The sequence below is a fragment of the Talpa occidentalis genome, unplaced genomic scaffold, assembly GCF_014898055.3.
Source record: "Talpa occidentalis isolate TD23 unplaced genomic scaffold, MPIMG_talOcc4v2.1 talOcc4.9, whole genome shotgun sequence".
Taxonomy (NCBI): Eukaryota; Metazoa; Chordata; class Mammalia; order Eulipotyphla; family Talpidae; genus Talpa; species Talpa occidentalis.
Window position 1 is genome coordinate 21256463 of NW_023605305.1, and position 13945 is coordinate 21270407.

Here is a 13945-nt window from a genome sequence, read left to right on the forward strand (position 1 = left end):
GTTAAAATAAAAAAATAACTTCCAGGCCACAAATCACTTGTTTAGCAAATATTTATCCATTAGTTCTTTGGGCAGGGAGCTACCCAAAGTATACATTTTAAAAAAATTATTTATTTATACATACAAGAACTAGGGTACAGGCCAGAGGTGTGGGGGGTGAGAGGAGTCACCAGAGACAGAGTGGGAAACAGAACAGGCAGACTGACTGAAATACACTGCTGAGGGGAGCAGCGGGTGAGACAGGAGAGGTCTGCTGCACCATATGGGTAGCTCCTTAGCCGGGGTTCAAACTCGTGCTGCAGTGGCTGTGGGTGGCTTCATAGGTTGTGTCTTAACCCCTTGTACCACCAGGGAGGCCCCAAAGTATACATTTTTAACAAAACAGACATGATCTCTGCTTTCACAACACTTAGTCTAACAGGGAAGGCAGACCTACACAAACACTAAGGTGGCAAACTGTGATAAGAGATCCAGAAGAAAAGAATAAGGAACTAGTAGAGATAATAATTAAAAAGGGGGTGGTAATGGAAGGCCTCTTCCAGAAAGTTAGCTCTAAGATGACATGTGGGGAATTATACATTAGCCTCATAAGGACGATGGTGGAGGGAAGGGAATTCCAGGAAAGGGGAAGAACATTTTGGAAGACTCTGGGGCTGAAGGTAAAGTGGATGAAGAGTGCGTTAGAGGTTGGAAGGTGGCACTGTGCCTACACCCCAGCTGGGGACCGTATAGAACAGCAGCCCCTGCAGCCTAGGTGTGTGGCAGTCTATACCATGTAGGATTGTCCTTTCACCTTGAGATATTCATGCCAGGACAAAATCATCTAATAGCACATTTTTCCGAATGTATGCCCACTGTTAAGTGATGCATGGCTGTATCATGGAGGGTTTGTAGGCCATGAAGAGTTTGAGTTTAATTCCAGGTGCAATGGAACATACTGAAATGTCTCAAGTGAAGGAGTTCATCCTGCAGTTTCTGTTCATACAAAGTGCACTCTGGTGCTGGGCACTGATTGTACAGAAAGGAAGTAAACAGAGTGGGTAATCAGGAGGCTGGCGGTACCCAATTTTGGAGTAGGGTATTATCTATAGAGCTGGAAGAATCTGAGTCAGGATGTGATTGGGTAGTGGAAAGAATAGAACTTAGATTGTTTGATTATGGGAGTCAGGAAGACAGTGTCAGGAAAGCCCTTCAGGTTTCCAGCCAGAGTGATGGGCATATGGAGGTATCTTTCACAGAAATGGGAAACACAAGAAGAGCAGGTTTTTTAGGGGAGGAAATTGACATTTTAAAAGATGTTAAGTTTGAGAAGTTTTGAGACAAGAGGCCTTTAGGAGTTTTGACAAAGCATGATGCAGCTGCGACACTGGCAATTTCTTATGCTTGCAGAGTAGCATTTGACATAATGTATTCACATACATCTTCCAACTTAAGCCTCACAGCAAATCTGAGACAGGAGTGAATTACTAGCCTCATTTTATAGATATAACGGAGGCTTTGAAAGGTGTGGTATTATTCATTCAACCTTTATTGGGCAACACACATTTCAGGCCATGTGCCAGACAGCAAATAGGATACAAAGGTAGAAGACAAACACTACCCAGGATCATATAATCAGAGAGCATCATGACAACATTACTCCCAGAAATACTCTCCCCAACCCCCAGATGTACAAATCTCAGGACAGGGCCACCAAGAGTTATTAGATACAACTCCTGGAGATACAAACAGAAAAGGCCCAGCCATTAGAAATTCTCAAAGTGGGGCCTCCCCGGTGGCACAGCGGGTTGAACGCAGCACTGTGAAGCTGTCCGCAGCCTCTGCAGCACAAGTTCGATTCCGGGCCGGCCAGGGAGATTCCCACATGGTGCAGCAGACCTCTCCTGTCGCGCCTGCTGCTCCCCGCAGCAGTGTTTTCCTTTTGTCTGCCTGTTCTGCTCCCTGCTCTGTCTCTGGTGAATTCTCTCGCCCTCCTGTGCCTCTGGTCTGCACCCCAGTTCTTGTATAAACAAATCTTTAAAAAAAAAGAAAGAAATTCTCAAAGTGGGGAGAAGTGTGTAGAGAGGCAGCTGAGGAGAGGGATGGCGCAGGGGGCCAAGCACTTTGTCTCCACGGTGCTTTTGTGAATGTAATGATGCTTTGTGGAGCAGACCCAGGCATGGCTTATGTAACTGTGGACTGAATAAGTGAGAACAGAGTCCTGTTTATTTTTTTATTTTTTAAAGATTTTTAATTTATTTATTTATACAACCACTGGGTGCAGTCAGAAGCGCGGGAGGGCGAGAGAATTTACCAGAGCCAGAGCGGGAAGCAGAACAGGCAGAAGGACCGAAATACACTGCTGAGAGGAGCAGTGGGCGCGGCAGGAGAGGTCTGCGCGCCATGTGGGACCCTCGCTGGCTGCCGGGGATCAAGCCAGTGCTGCAGAGGCTGCGGGCAGCTTCGCAGCCCCGCGCTCAACCGCTGTGCCACCAGGGGAGGCCCCAGAGTCCTGTTTAAATGAAGTAAATACCATGTGTCCCTATCCCAGTGTGCAGAACGAGGAGGCGGCAAGAGAACTGTCACTGAGCATACTCTGGCTCCAGACTCCCAGGTTCTCATGCCTCCATATGGAATTTCTAAATTAGGGGAGTTGAGTCTAGAAGCCAGGCCGTGAGGCTCCAGTTTCATGACTGTAGCTGAAGCTGATGGTTCACTGCACCGGCTATATAGATCAGTCACAACTCTACGCTTCAATCCTTTTACCAAGGTCCAGGCTTAGCCTGCTTTATGATATAGCTACACTGTCACAGCAAAAAGTGACCCAGAGCTTACAACTCAACTTCTCGTTCTGGGCTCTAGAATAGAACATTTGCTCCCCAGATTTCTCAGGCACTGATTTTATCCTCAGTGGCTCACTCCAATCTTCTTCTCTATCTCCTCCCTCTCCTCTCCTCCCTACCCCACAAATGGACATGGGAAAGCAAGAAGGGAAAAATACCTAACCCCACTTCCCAGTTCTCTTTTGCTCAGCAAGCGCTACCCAGCCTTGGGCACTATTTAGATGGTGCAAAGGGAAGGACAATAATTCACCTTGGACCAGGGCTGCCAACCAAAGGGCTATAACAGGTGGTACCTTGTATGTAAACTCTCTACACCTGCACTGAACCCAACTTGGTGAACCCGACCTGCACTGAACCTAACCTATACTCACCCACTTGGTGAGTTCATGTGATCACCTCAGAGTGCCTCTCATTTCAGGCCCAGGGTGCTTCCCTGGGAAGGAGACAGCCTGAAAACAACATGCTCAACACGAGACAGACGCTGACCTGAGACCCAGCATTCAATCTCAACGGTCAATCTGCCTTTACAGCATGAGGTTTATTGAAAAACTACACACATTAAAATATCTTTATATACATTTTCCCTGTTACAAAATTACAAATATACAAACATAAATTCTGTCAAAGTCAGCATCTTGTATATTAGAAACAACTATAGAAAAGATATACCCTAATTCCACTGAATGGTGTTCCCTATCTACCGATAAAAAACTGGCACAACTCACTCAATTTCTCAAGTCCAGTTCCTGACAATGAAACCACAGTATTCACATGGAATGTTTTTCCAAAGCAGTAGTGGTGCTCAGTTCTGAGAGAAAAAAAAAATCTGTCTAAAATTCCAAGAGCCTCATGGCAGTTCAGGGAAAATCCGGAGTGGTAGAAATTTGCTTCAACAATATTTTGGTTGTATTCCATGAGGGTCTTCTCTCAAAACAAGTAATAAAGTATGAAGTTACAGGGCAATGTACTCACCCAGTTGAATGCAATAAATAATACTTGTATTTCCTCTTCTAAAGGAAAAGTGTCCTTGAGCAACACTGAAATGAGAGTTCAATCCCAGGACAGAGGCCCCTGCTCATGGGCTTTCTCCTGTGGCACACACTGGGTGTAACCCTCACACTCCAGAAACTTAGGGCCAAAGTCTCTCTGACTTGGGTAATAGTTTGAGTTCTTATTATAAAGGAAGCAAAGGTTACTTTGAAATTTGAGACTGCCTTGGAAAGAGGCAGACAGGAAAATGGAAGGGGCAAGACTAATAGAACAGCCTAGATGCTGGTTCTAGGTGCCTGTCTAGGAAGCCCTTCATTGAGTCCGGTCACTGTGGTGCAGATCTTAGGCTGTGAAGGAGTCATCCTGGTAATGACAGTCACGGCTTTCTCTCATCTTCTATAATCCACTTTTTTCCTCCTCCAACCACCCCAATCACAAAGTGGTATCAATCCAGGAAGCTGCTAGGATCAAGTGTCTAATATTTAATGGAGGAAATGAACCTTCATCCAAGTATCCATGATGTTGTAAACACTGAAGAATTTAAGATTAGTGGCTAACCCAGGAAATAGTACTAGGAAAGGAAAGAGAGTCCAGAGCCATGCAGTGTAAATCCTTTTGATTCTGTCTGTAATCTCAGTGCACTGATTATGAAGGAAGGGGGATCATCCATGTGGGCATTAACTCCCACCTTCAATGCCAGAAACTTTTCAAAGCAATTTCAACACAGTTGCAGGCACCCTTGCTGGGGTTAGCTTTCCAAGAATTTGAAGATGCTTCGTTTCAATCCTGGAGTACTCTCATCTGTTTTGGGGCACTTAGGTGAAGGAGTTGCCATTAAAGATGGACCCCTTTTCCTCACCTAGAGAGCAGAGAGTCAGGGTGAGTTCAAGCCACTCATAAGAGAACTTATATAATACATTAGTTCTTCATCAACACATAGTTAAATCATGGACAATTAACAACGGAAACAAAGAAAAGAAATATGAACTTCTCAGGCAAGTTTCAGAGGTTACCTACTGGGTTAATAATTCCTCTGTATGTTACTAGGGAGTGCAAGAATTATACTGCGGCATAAGTTTTTTTTACACACACACACACACACACACACACACTCTCTCTCTCTCTCTCTTTCTCTATATATACACACACATATATAGAGATATACACACACACATATACTTTATATATATATATATATATATATATATATTTTTTTTTTGTGGGACCCTCGCCAGCGGCCAGGGAACGAACCGGCGCTGCAGAGGCTGCGGGCAGCCTTGCAGCCCAGCGCTCAATTACTGCGCTACCAGGGGAGGCCCCACATATATACTTTTTTTAAATTAAAAAATATTTTAATTCTAGTCTGGAGACCCACCAATTGAGCTCTCAAATTCCCTACCTGAGGCTTCGATGATTCCTTTGCTGTTTCAGTCTTGACAGGAGAAATTGTATGGAAGACAAAGTTTCTTGAATTTCGGGGAGCACTGGGGTTGAGGTCAGAGAGGGCAGCCAGTTTCTGAAGCACAGCTTTGGGCTGGTTTAGCAGAGAGCCCGTCTTCATCTAAGGAAAGAAGAGTCATCTGGTGTCAAATTCCAAGTGCCATGGAAAGAACGAGAAGTCAGTCTCCCCCTGCAGCATACTGCAGGAACATAATCCTACCCTACTCAAGAAGAAAATAATCAGCAGGCTCCCTTGACATCTTCCAACTCCTCCTCCCTCCCCTAATGACAGAGTATTCCCTTAGCGTGACCTGGGCCTTTATCACACGGAGGATCAAGGCATCAAGCTAATAAGGCCCCCAACCAACCTGGCTGGCACTTCCTGGTCCGATGACTTCAAAAGGATTTCTGAATAAAGACTCTGATTCTTGAACAACCACAGTACGATTGACTAAAAAGAAAAAACAGAGAAGCTTGTTCTGGGCAAAGCTGGGTAGAACTGCTTTTAAATCTAAACATACAAAGAAGACTTTAAACCAATTAACTAAACTAAAAAAGCCATAGGAATTCTGGTTGTTTTTTTTTTTATACAAGAACTGGGGTACAGGCCAGATGCACAGGAGGGTGAGAGGATTCACCAAAGACAGAGAGGGGAATAGGCAGACTAATGAAATACACTGCTGAGGGAGCAGCGGGCACGAAAGGAGAGGTCTGCAGCGCCATGTGGGACCCTCGCCGGCCGGCCAGGATTGAACCGGTGCTGCAGAGGCTGCAGATAGCTTCACAGCTAGGCGCTCAACCACCTGAGCCACCAGGGGAGGCCCTCTGGTTATTTTTAACAGTGACTTGAGATGATAGTAAGACAGATAACTAAGGTGAACTTATTGACTAATCATTAACAGTAATAATAAAAACAAGCATGGGAAGACTGTGGAATAGTGTTTAACAGTGTCAACTCTGCCGTTAGATATATCTGGGTTCAAATCCCAGCTTTAACACTTAGCTATGTAATCTTTGGAAACTAAATGAAGAAGCCAGAATTCATACTCTGAGCTTCTTTAGAACATACAGCAAAACCTGTTAAATAGTCTCACAAGTACAACCTTCACTGCCAAACAATCTAGGATCTGCAAACACTGCCTCTCCCCACATCTGAGGGACCTCTTTAAGATAATGTTAGACACAGGTACATGCAGTTCGAGTTGCCTACAAGGCTCCAGCAGTAACAGTTGAGGAAGCTAGTCCCTGAGAAGAATCAAGAGCTCACCATTTTTCTGTAGTGCTTTGGCTGTAACTTTCTTGGCCAGCATCATAAACTGACTGTCTTCCCCAATTTCTTCTTCTTCATCAGCTGCAATTTTCCCTTGCTGTGCCTGAAATTAAAAATTAGCCACATTAACAGGAGTCTTTTGAACCCCTAAATAATTAGCATGGCCTGAAGCTTGGGTACCTGGGACATCACTTGTTTCTCTTTTTGCAACCGTTAGTTGCTTTAGACAAAAAAGATTGATTTTGGACAAACATGAAGAGAATTGCTCATGATAACCTTCTCAAAGCACAAAAGAAAAGTCAGGGATTATAAGGAATAGCAACATGCTGCCCAATATTTTGGAACTATCACGACAAGCTAGGTGACTAGACCCTTCCCTCATAAACGAGGGTCAGAACAGGTGAATTTTTTGCAGATTTCCTACTTGGTCCCGTAGCCACTGCTCTCGTTCAATTCTCTCCTTCCTCCATCTGGCTTCTGTCTCATCAAGTTGTTCTTCAATCTGATCATCATCAGAGTCTCTGTGGAACAAGTCCATCTGGGAAGCATCATCTAAAGGAAAGAGTTAAGGCAATCAGCATACTGCAATCCCAACAGGATGTGCCTTGACAAGTGAACCCATATAATTTATCATACACTAACACAAACTTTCCCCATTCACTAATAGAAAATAATAGTCATACGACAGACCCTCCACAATAACCAGCTATAGTTTTAATTTCCACTTAGACTGATATAGTCTACCAGTTGCTTCTATATACAACTGGCATATATGCTTCTACAAGCAACAACCAACCATGGTACCTATGTTTTTCCATCGAAATTTCCTCATTCGCCCAGGGCCATCACTGTGCAGATCCCCATCAGCAAGGTATCTCTCTTGGTATAAACGTAGCTGTCGCTTATCATCATCCAACATCGTTTTCCTACAACAGGAAAATTAAGGTGTTCACAACCAGGACTCTGGCTGGTTATAGGGCCTGCCTGAAGACACACCAAATTACTCAAACAGGCTTGCTGGGATACTAACATGTGTATTTTCTTGATTTGATTCTGCAGTTCTTCATCAGAAGGAAGTACTTCATCAATGACATCCTCTTCATATTCATCAATTTCTTCCCCATCATATTCATCTTCACTTCCTATGTCACTCCCTGACACCTCGGCCTCATCTTCCAGATATTTCTTCAATCTCCTGGAAAATAATTTTGAAGATTAGAAAATGCCAACAATGAATACACAGAGAATATAGAAAAAATAAGAAAAGCAGAACACAGCAATTTCTAAGAACAACAATGAGTTTGAATTTTAAATACATTTTGATAATAGTCAAGTCTATCAGTACATATTGTGTGCCAACCCCTGTGCTTTATGGGCATCATCACGTGATCTCAGCAGGGGCACTATTATTCCCTTCAACATATACTTCAAGGAACTGAGACTTAGAAAGTAAACAACTAAGAGGCACGACAGGGTTTTCGTGTTAATGGTGATTAGTTATCAAAACAACCAGTCGTTTTTCCAACTTCAGTTCTCATTGAGAATAAATCTGTTGTCACCCCAGGTTAAGTCCTACTGCCTACGGACACAAGTGGCAGAAGTTTGTTGGCTGTCTGAGGCTTATTTTTATCAAAAATATGTTACTTTTTAAAAATCTGAGTTCTTTTAAATCCTGAGGTTTCTTTAAGGGCTACTAGCCACTAAGTTTCCTAATCTTCTCATTTACCCTGTTGGAGGAGTTCAACTTTTAGCTGTCAGTCTTCATAAGATTTCATTTGAACAAAGGATTCTACAGTTAAATAAGGTTTAAGGACCATTACCTTAGAAAAATCTATACATGGCCAAAGCTGCAGAGAGTTAATTTGACAGGTGACAAATTAGAACCCCAAACCAATCTTAACAAAATGGAATGATGGGCTAAAAACAACAATATAAATCTAATAGGGATCAATATAATGTCCTGTATGTGAATTCCAAAAGTCATCCATGCACAGTATTGCATTTAATGCCAATTTAAATATCCTTACAAAACTTTTAACATCATGGGAAAATCTCTGTGGGTATTTTAACTGGGAAAAAAAACAAGATGCAAAATTGGACATGCAAAAGAAACTACACAGATCTCAACTATGTAAAAATACATGCATAAAAAAAGTTACAAGGCAATTTTACCACCAACACTTTCACAAATATGCTGGATAGTGGACATGGAAGGAATTTTTGTTTGTATTTTTCTGTATTAAATATTCTGTAATAAATGATCAGATGGTGATCAGGACATAGCAAAACACAAGGGGTCATCATATGCCCAAAACCAGAATAAGGAAAACCTGGAAAAATAGTAATCATAGGAAAAAAGACCCAGGGAATTTTAGTTGTTTACTAGAGCCTCAGGATCTAGAGTGACTCAGCTCAATTTCTGAAGACTCTTCTAGTATGCATCCAGAGCAAGATGTGGCTATGCCACTACATATAGTAGTCACAGCACCTGAAGATGAGAACAGCCAGTACACAAGAAGTCTGAAAGCAATGTCATGTGGGAAACAGCTGAAGGAACTAGAGGTGTTTCCTCTAGAAATCACTGAGGACATGACCTTTAATCTTTAATATTCAAGGGATGACAAATGAAAAGATTTTATTTAATTATGTTCACTACAAAAAAAGCAAAAACAGAACCAGAAATTTTAAGTTTAAAAGGTGGCAAACTGGAACTCAACTATTAGCAATTAAAGAATTGGCTATAACACCTACATTTGCCTTTTCAACTTCTCGGATTGCTTCATGATTTCTTCCTCATCATCGTCAAGATCTCCCTGTGCCAGATCTTCATTATTAGAGTCACTGTGTTCATCCTGCAGAATCATAACATCACTCAAGTGAGCCAGAATAAAGTGCATCCTCAACAAAAGCAGGATGTATAAATGGCTGCCTAAACATCTCACTCTAGGAAATTGATTCTGATAAGATGCCAAACTCAGAATTCTCAGAACTCAGACTAGGAAAAGAAAATACAGCAGCAATACATGGAGTTCAGCATGATTACTCTGTTCCCTTCAAACTTACCTCATTACTATCAAACTCATTATCATTTGAGACAAGTCGAAAGTCTCCAAATTCCTCCTCTTCACAATCTTCTTCTCTAAAATGCAAATTAACAAATAATAAATTAGTGACTGTAAGCAAACTACAAGCAATTGGTCAACTTAAGAACTGAAGATATTTTATTAGCACCAACAATCTCATCAAGAAATAGGAAACAAAACACACACACACACACACACACACACACACACACAAAGAAATAGGAAACAAGGTATCTTTAAAATAATTTTTTGAACTGTGATAAAATATACATGACATCACACTTATCACCTTAACCATTTTTTAAGTATACAGTTCAATGGTGTTAGGTACATTCACAATGCTGCACAACCCATGCCCAGAACTCTTTTCATCTTGCAAAACTGAAACTTTGTATACATTAAACAACAGTTTCCCATTCTCCCCTCTCAGCCCTGGTAGTCACCCTTCAACTTTCTGTTTCTGTGAATATGACTACTCTAAGGCCCTCATGTAAGTCGAATCATACGGATTTTGTATTTTGTGATTGGCTTATTTCATTTAACATAATGTCCTTATAGTTCATCCTATATTGTAGTATGTATCAGAATTTCTTTCCTTTGTAAGACAGAATATCATTCCGTGTATATACAAATACAAACATATACATACACACACACCACATTTTGTTATCTATTTGGAATGCTTCCATCTTTTCACTATTATGAATGATACTTCTATGAACATGAGCATATGAATAATTTTAATTAAGTTCTTTTTTTCACTTCTTTTGGGTATATATCCAAAAGCGGAATTGCTAGATTGGATACTAATTCTATTTTTAAATTTTTGAGGAACTGTCATCCTGTTTTCCACAGCACTATCACCATTTCACATTTCCACCAGCTGTGCACAAGGGTTCCGATTTCTCCATATCCTCTCCAACACTTACTTTCTGGCTTTTTGACAGTAGCCACCCTAATGAGTGTGTCAGTATCTTACTATGGTTTTGATTTACATCCCTAATTATTAGTGATGCTGAGAATCTTTCTGTACTTATCCTTGTCATTTTTTATCCTGTTATCCAATAACTAAGTGAAAGCATTATAATTTCCTTACCATGCAAATATGAGACTCAAAACCACTGTAGGACTCTCAGACAGGATAGGAAGCCCCTAAGATGACCAGTTAAACCCAGAAAACCTGATCCCAGCATTTCCTCAGGAGACCAGGCCATCCCAAGTTTCCACCAATCACTGAGACTCACCTGTCTGTTGGAAAAGAGCCTGAGCAAAGAGCAAGTGCTTCTTCCATCGGATCACCCATGCTGCCCTCTGTCTCTTGATTATTTAACTCTGATGGTACTAGAGCGGAGGCATCTACATCACCAACAAATAAAAAGATTTGTCATCAAGGAATGACAGTTTTATTCTCTCCTTCCAGTCATCTATAGACACGCCAGCTCAATATAGCTCTAAGGTGAGCTTTCCATAAAGAGCTTACAATATTATGATCCATTCATTCAACAAATCCTCATTTAGTGCTTACTATATGCCAGGCACCTAAGATCAGTAGAGAACAAAACAGCCCATTCTAGAAGAGGTATGGGAAGGAGAAAGGGGCATGCAGGTAGAAATATTGTTAGCATTTATATGAAATTTATAATACACCAAACACTGTTCTAAACTTTGCACATCTATTAACCACAAATGACAAATCATATGGCAAAGTTAAAGTAATCTTAAGCTAACACTTTATCGCTTTAAATACCAAGAATTAAATAGTAAGTTCAAGCTACATGTTAGACTCCATCACAGCCCTGTTTCCTGTGAACTTATCACCACAGAGCAAGGGGCTTCTTTTCAAGGACAGTGACTTAAGATATTTGGCCAGGGTGAGCCTGATGCTCTCTGTTGAATATTTACCCTGAGAAATGAATTTTCCTGAACAAAGATCCAAAAGTTCTTCCATGTTCTCTTTCTTGTCGCTCTTGCTGGGCAGCGGTTTTTCAGCCTGAGAGGTGAACTTTCCAGTACACAAATCCAACAGTTCATCCATGTTAGCGTCCATGGCATTCTCATCCATACTGGCCAGTGGTAATCGGGGCTTTAAAACCTGGTACTGATTCCTATGGTTTCTAACATTTAGGAACCTACAAGCACAATGAAGAGTATAAGGAATTCTCTATGAAAAATACAAATGTGTGAGAAACTCTGATACCAAAGGTAGAAGCTGAATCCCAAACCAGAAGATGAAAAATTCAAACTTTAGCCTGTGATCATCTGAAGTGGGGTGAGGAAGTTTTATGAAAGAATAAATGCTATTCAAAAGTAAAGGGTAGAAGGATAACTTTTGGTTTCAGATGATGCCAGAGCAGGGCTTGCTGTATGCCCATGTAATATGCCACAGGCCTGCCAACTCTTAGTCCTACCCAACAATCAAAACATAGTAAAATGGATACAGGGAAATTTGATGCCTTACAAGAACTATGCATTTCAAATAAGGCAGAGAGTGAAGGATCGCAACACCAGCAAGTGCTATTTACGTTTTATTTTGTGGAGAGACTTTGTTCAAACTTGTAAAATGTAATACTAATGGTCTGTACACCTTCTCTTTCTCAGAAGAGAAAGCACATATGGAGTGACAGAAGCTCACTTTATTTTTAAACAAAATTAAGCAGTACCCAGCACCATTGCCACCCACAGAAACATAAAACTACCTACCCATCTGCATCCAACAGTTGGCTCTGAGTGTCATCTTCTAAACAGAACTGGAAGTCTCCTGCTCCTAGGAAAAGTGTCTTAGGCTCTGGGGAGGCGTTATACAGATCCTGGGAATCCTCTATGGGAAGTGAAGGCTCAGACAGCTTTCCTGAACTCTGGCACCAAAACAAAACCAAACAAAACAAAACATTTTACAAATGTCATTCACTGTCATGACAACAACAGAAGTTGCTATTTGCAGTATTTCATCTACTCTCAGGCAACTGCAGTTAAGGAGGACAATGCATAGCAAAGAGAAGCATAAGAAAAAAAATCTCCAAGAAAGTAAGAATACTGGATAAGGTTTGTTTTTAATACACAAAGGGGGTGGATTTTTTAAACTGAACATACATAATGTGGTAGGAGTTGGTGGCTTGGACACACTTTATTTAGCAATGTGGGAAGCAAAAGGGGGAGGCGATTAGAAAACTATTACCATATTACCTTAGAAGCTGAGCTGACCAAACTGGCTCGAAACAGCCCAGGGGAAGGAGATCTGAATCCCCCGCTGTAGGGAAAATACTGGTCCCACGGCCTGTTTGTCTGTTGCAAGGCTGATAAGATGGAATTGTGGAGCCAATCAGCTCAAAGCTGCTATTGTGGCTGCTCTCTTTTGTTAGCAATGAACATGAATCATCTTCATCTGAAAAAAGAGAAATAATTTTAAGAACGTGATTCTGGAAACAGGGTGGATTTATTTAGGAAAAAGTTGAGAATGAAATTATCAAGCAACATTCAAAGGCAAACCTCTCAAGTTAATGTTCTAAGACATCAAGTTAAAAGTAAATTATAGAGGGTTAGGGAAAAAAAAAAAGTAAATTATAGTAGTAACATAGCATTGTACAATCAGGGTTTATCCCTCTGAGTTAAGTGACACTAATCTTCCTTGAACTTTGCCTAAACCTGTGATCACCCTCCATTATCCAATCACTTATGCATCTTCTTTCAATCTACATAGAAATGTTTCATAATTCACTCAATCAACATATACTCAATAGGGAGATATTTTATTCCCATGGTGAACTATAGAGAAAACTGCATGTAAGCTTTAAAAAACTGGACCAAGGAAAATATTCTAATTCATAAATCCCTTCATTGCCATACATGTAAGACAGAGAAGAATCCACTGGGGCTCAAAACATGGAACCTACAGAAAGCTGCATAGGTATCAAAGCTGGAGAATCAAAGAAAAGTCAAGCTCTGCATTAAAAGTCACCACTTACCCAGTTTGCTAGGTCTTTTTCCTGAGTTTTCATCTGTTTCTGATTTTTCTTCACTAGGAAAATCACTGCCAAAAAAAAAAAAACATGGCAAATTGTGTATCTGTTTCTGTTCTTACTAAAGGGGCAAATCCAAGGGAATCTTATCTTTCCCTAAAGAAAATTATTTACCCCATTTTGGAAGAGTTGTCTTTAAATAGAAGTAAGGTAGAATCTGAGGAGAGAGGTTTGGGAACAGAAAGGCCAACTGACTTGCCAACTTCATTACTGCCATCATTGTTTTCTTTATCCATTTCTTTTTCATCTTTGGTCTCCATTTCTTCACCACTGAGGAGGAATTCTGTAATCTTTACCATCACATAGCCAAAAACAAAATAATAA

The 13945-nt window shown here is 40.9% G+C and overlaps 1 protein-coding gene across 1 annotated transcript in view; it reads right to left on the minus strand.

The window, feature by feature from the left end:
• Positions 1–1512: 1512 nt before the first annotated feature.
• Positions 1513–13945, minus strand: part of CLSPN (claspin) — a 29854-nt gene continuing 17421 nt past the window's right edge. Inside the window, 16 exon segments of the mRNA XM_037499402.2 lie at positions 1513–4671; positions 5212–5373; positions 5621–5703; positions 6520–6625; positions 6947–7074; positions 7327–7448; positions 7553–7717; positions 9274–9374; positions 9586–9661; positions 10850–10961; positions 11508–11734; positions 12306–12460; positions 12789–12853; positions 12856–12987; positions 13568–13632; positions 13736–13911. Coding sequence (XP_037355299.1) covers positions 4561–4671; positions 5212–5373; positions 5621–5703; positions 6520–6625; positions 6947–7074; positions 7327–7448; positions 7553–7717; positions 9274–9374; positions 9586–9661; positions 10850–10961; positions 11508–11734; positions 12306–12460; positions 12789–12853; positions 12856–12987; positions 13568–13632; positions 13736–13911 — 1986 coding nt within the window. The 3' untranslated portion in view covers positions 1513–4560.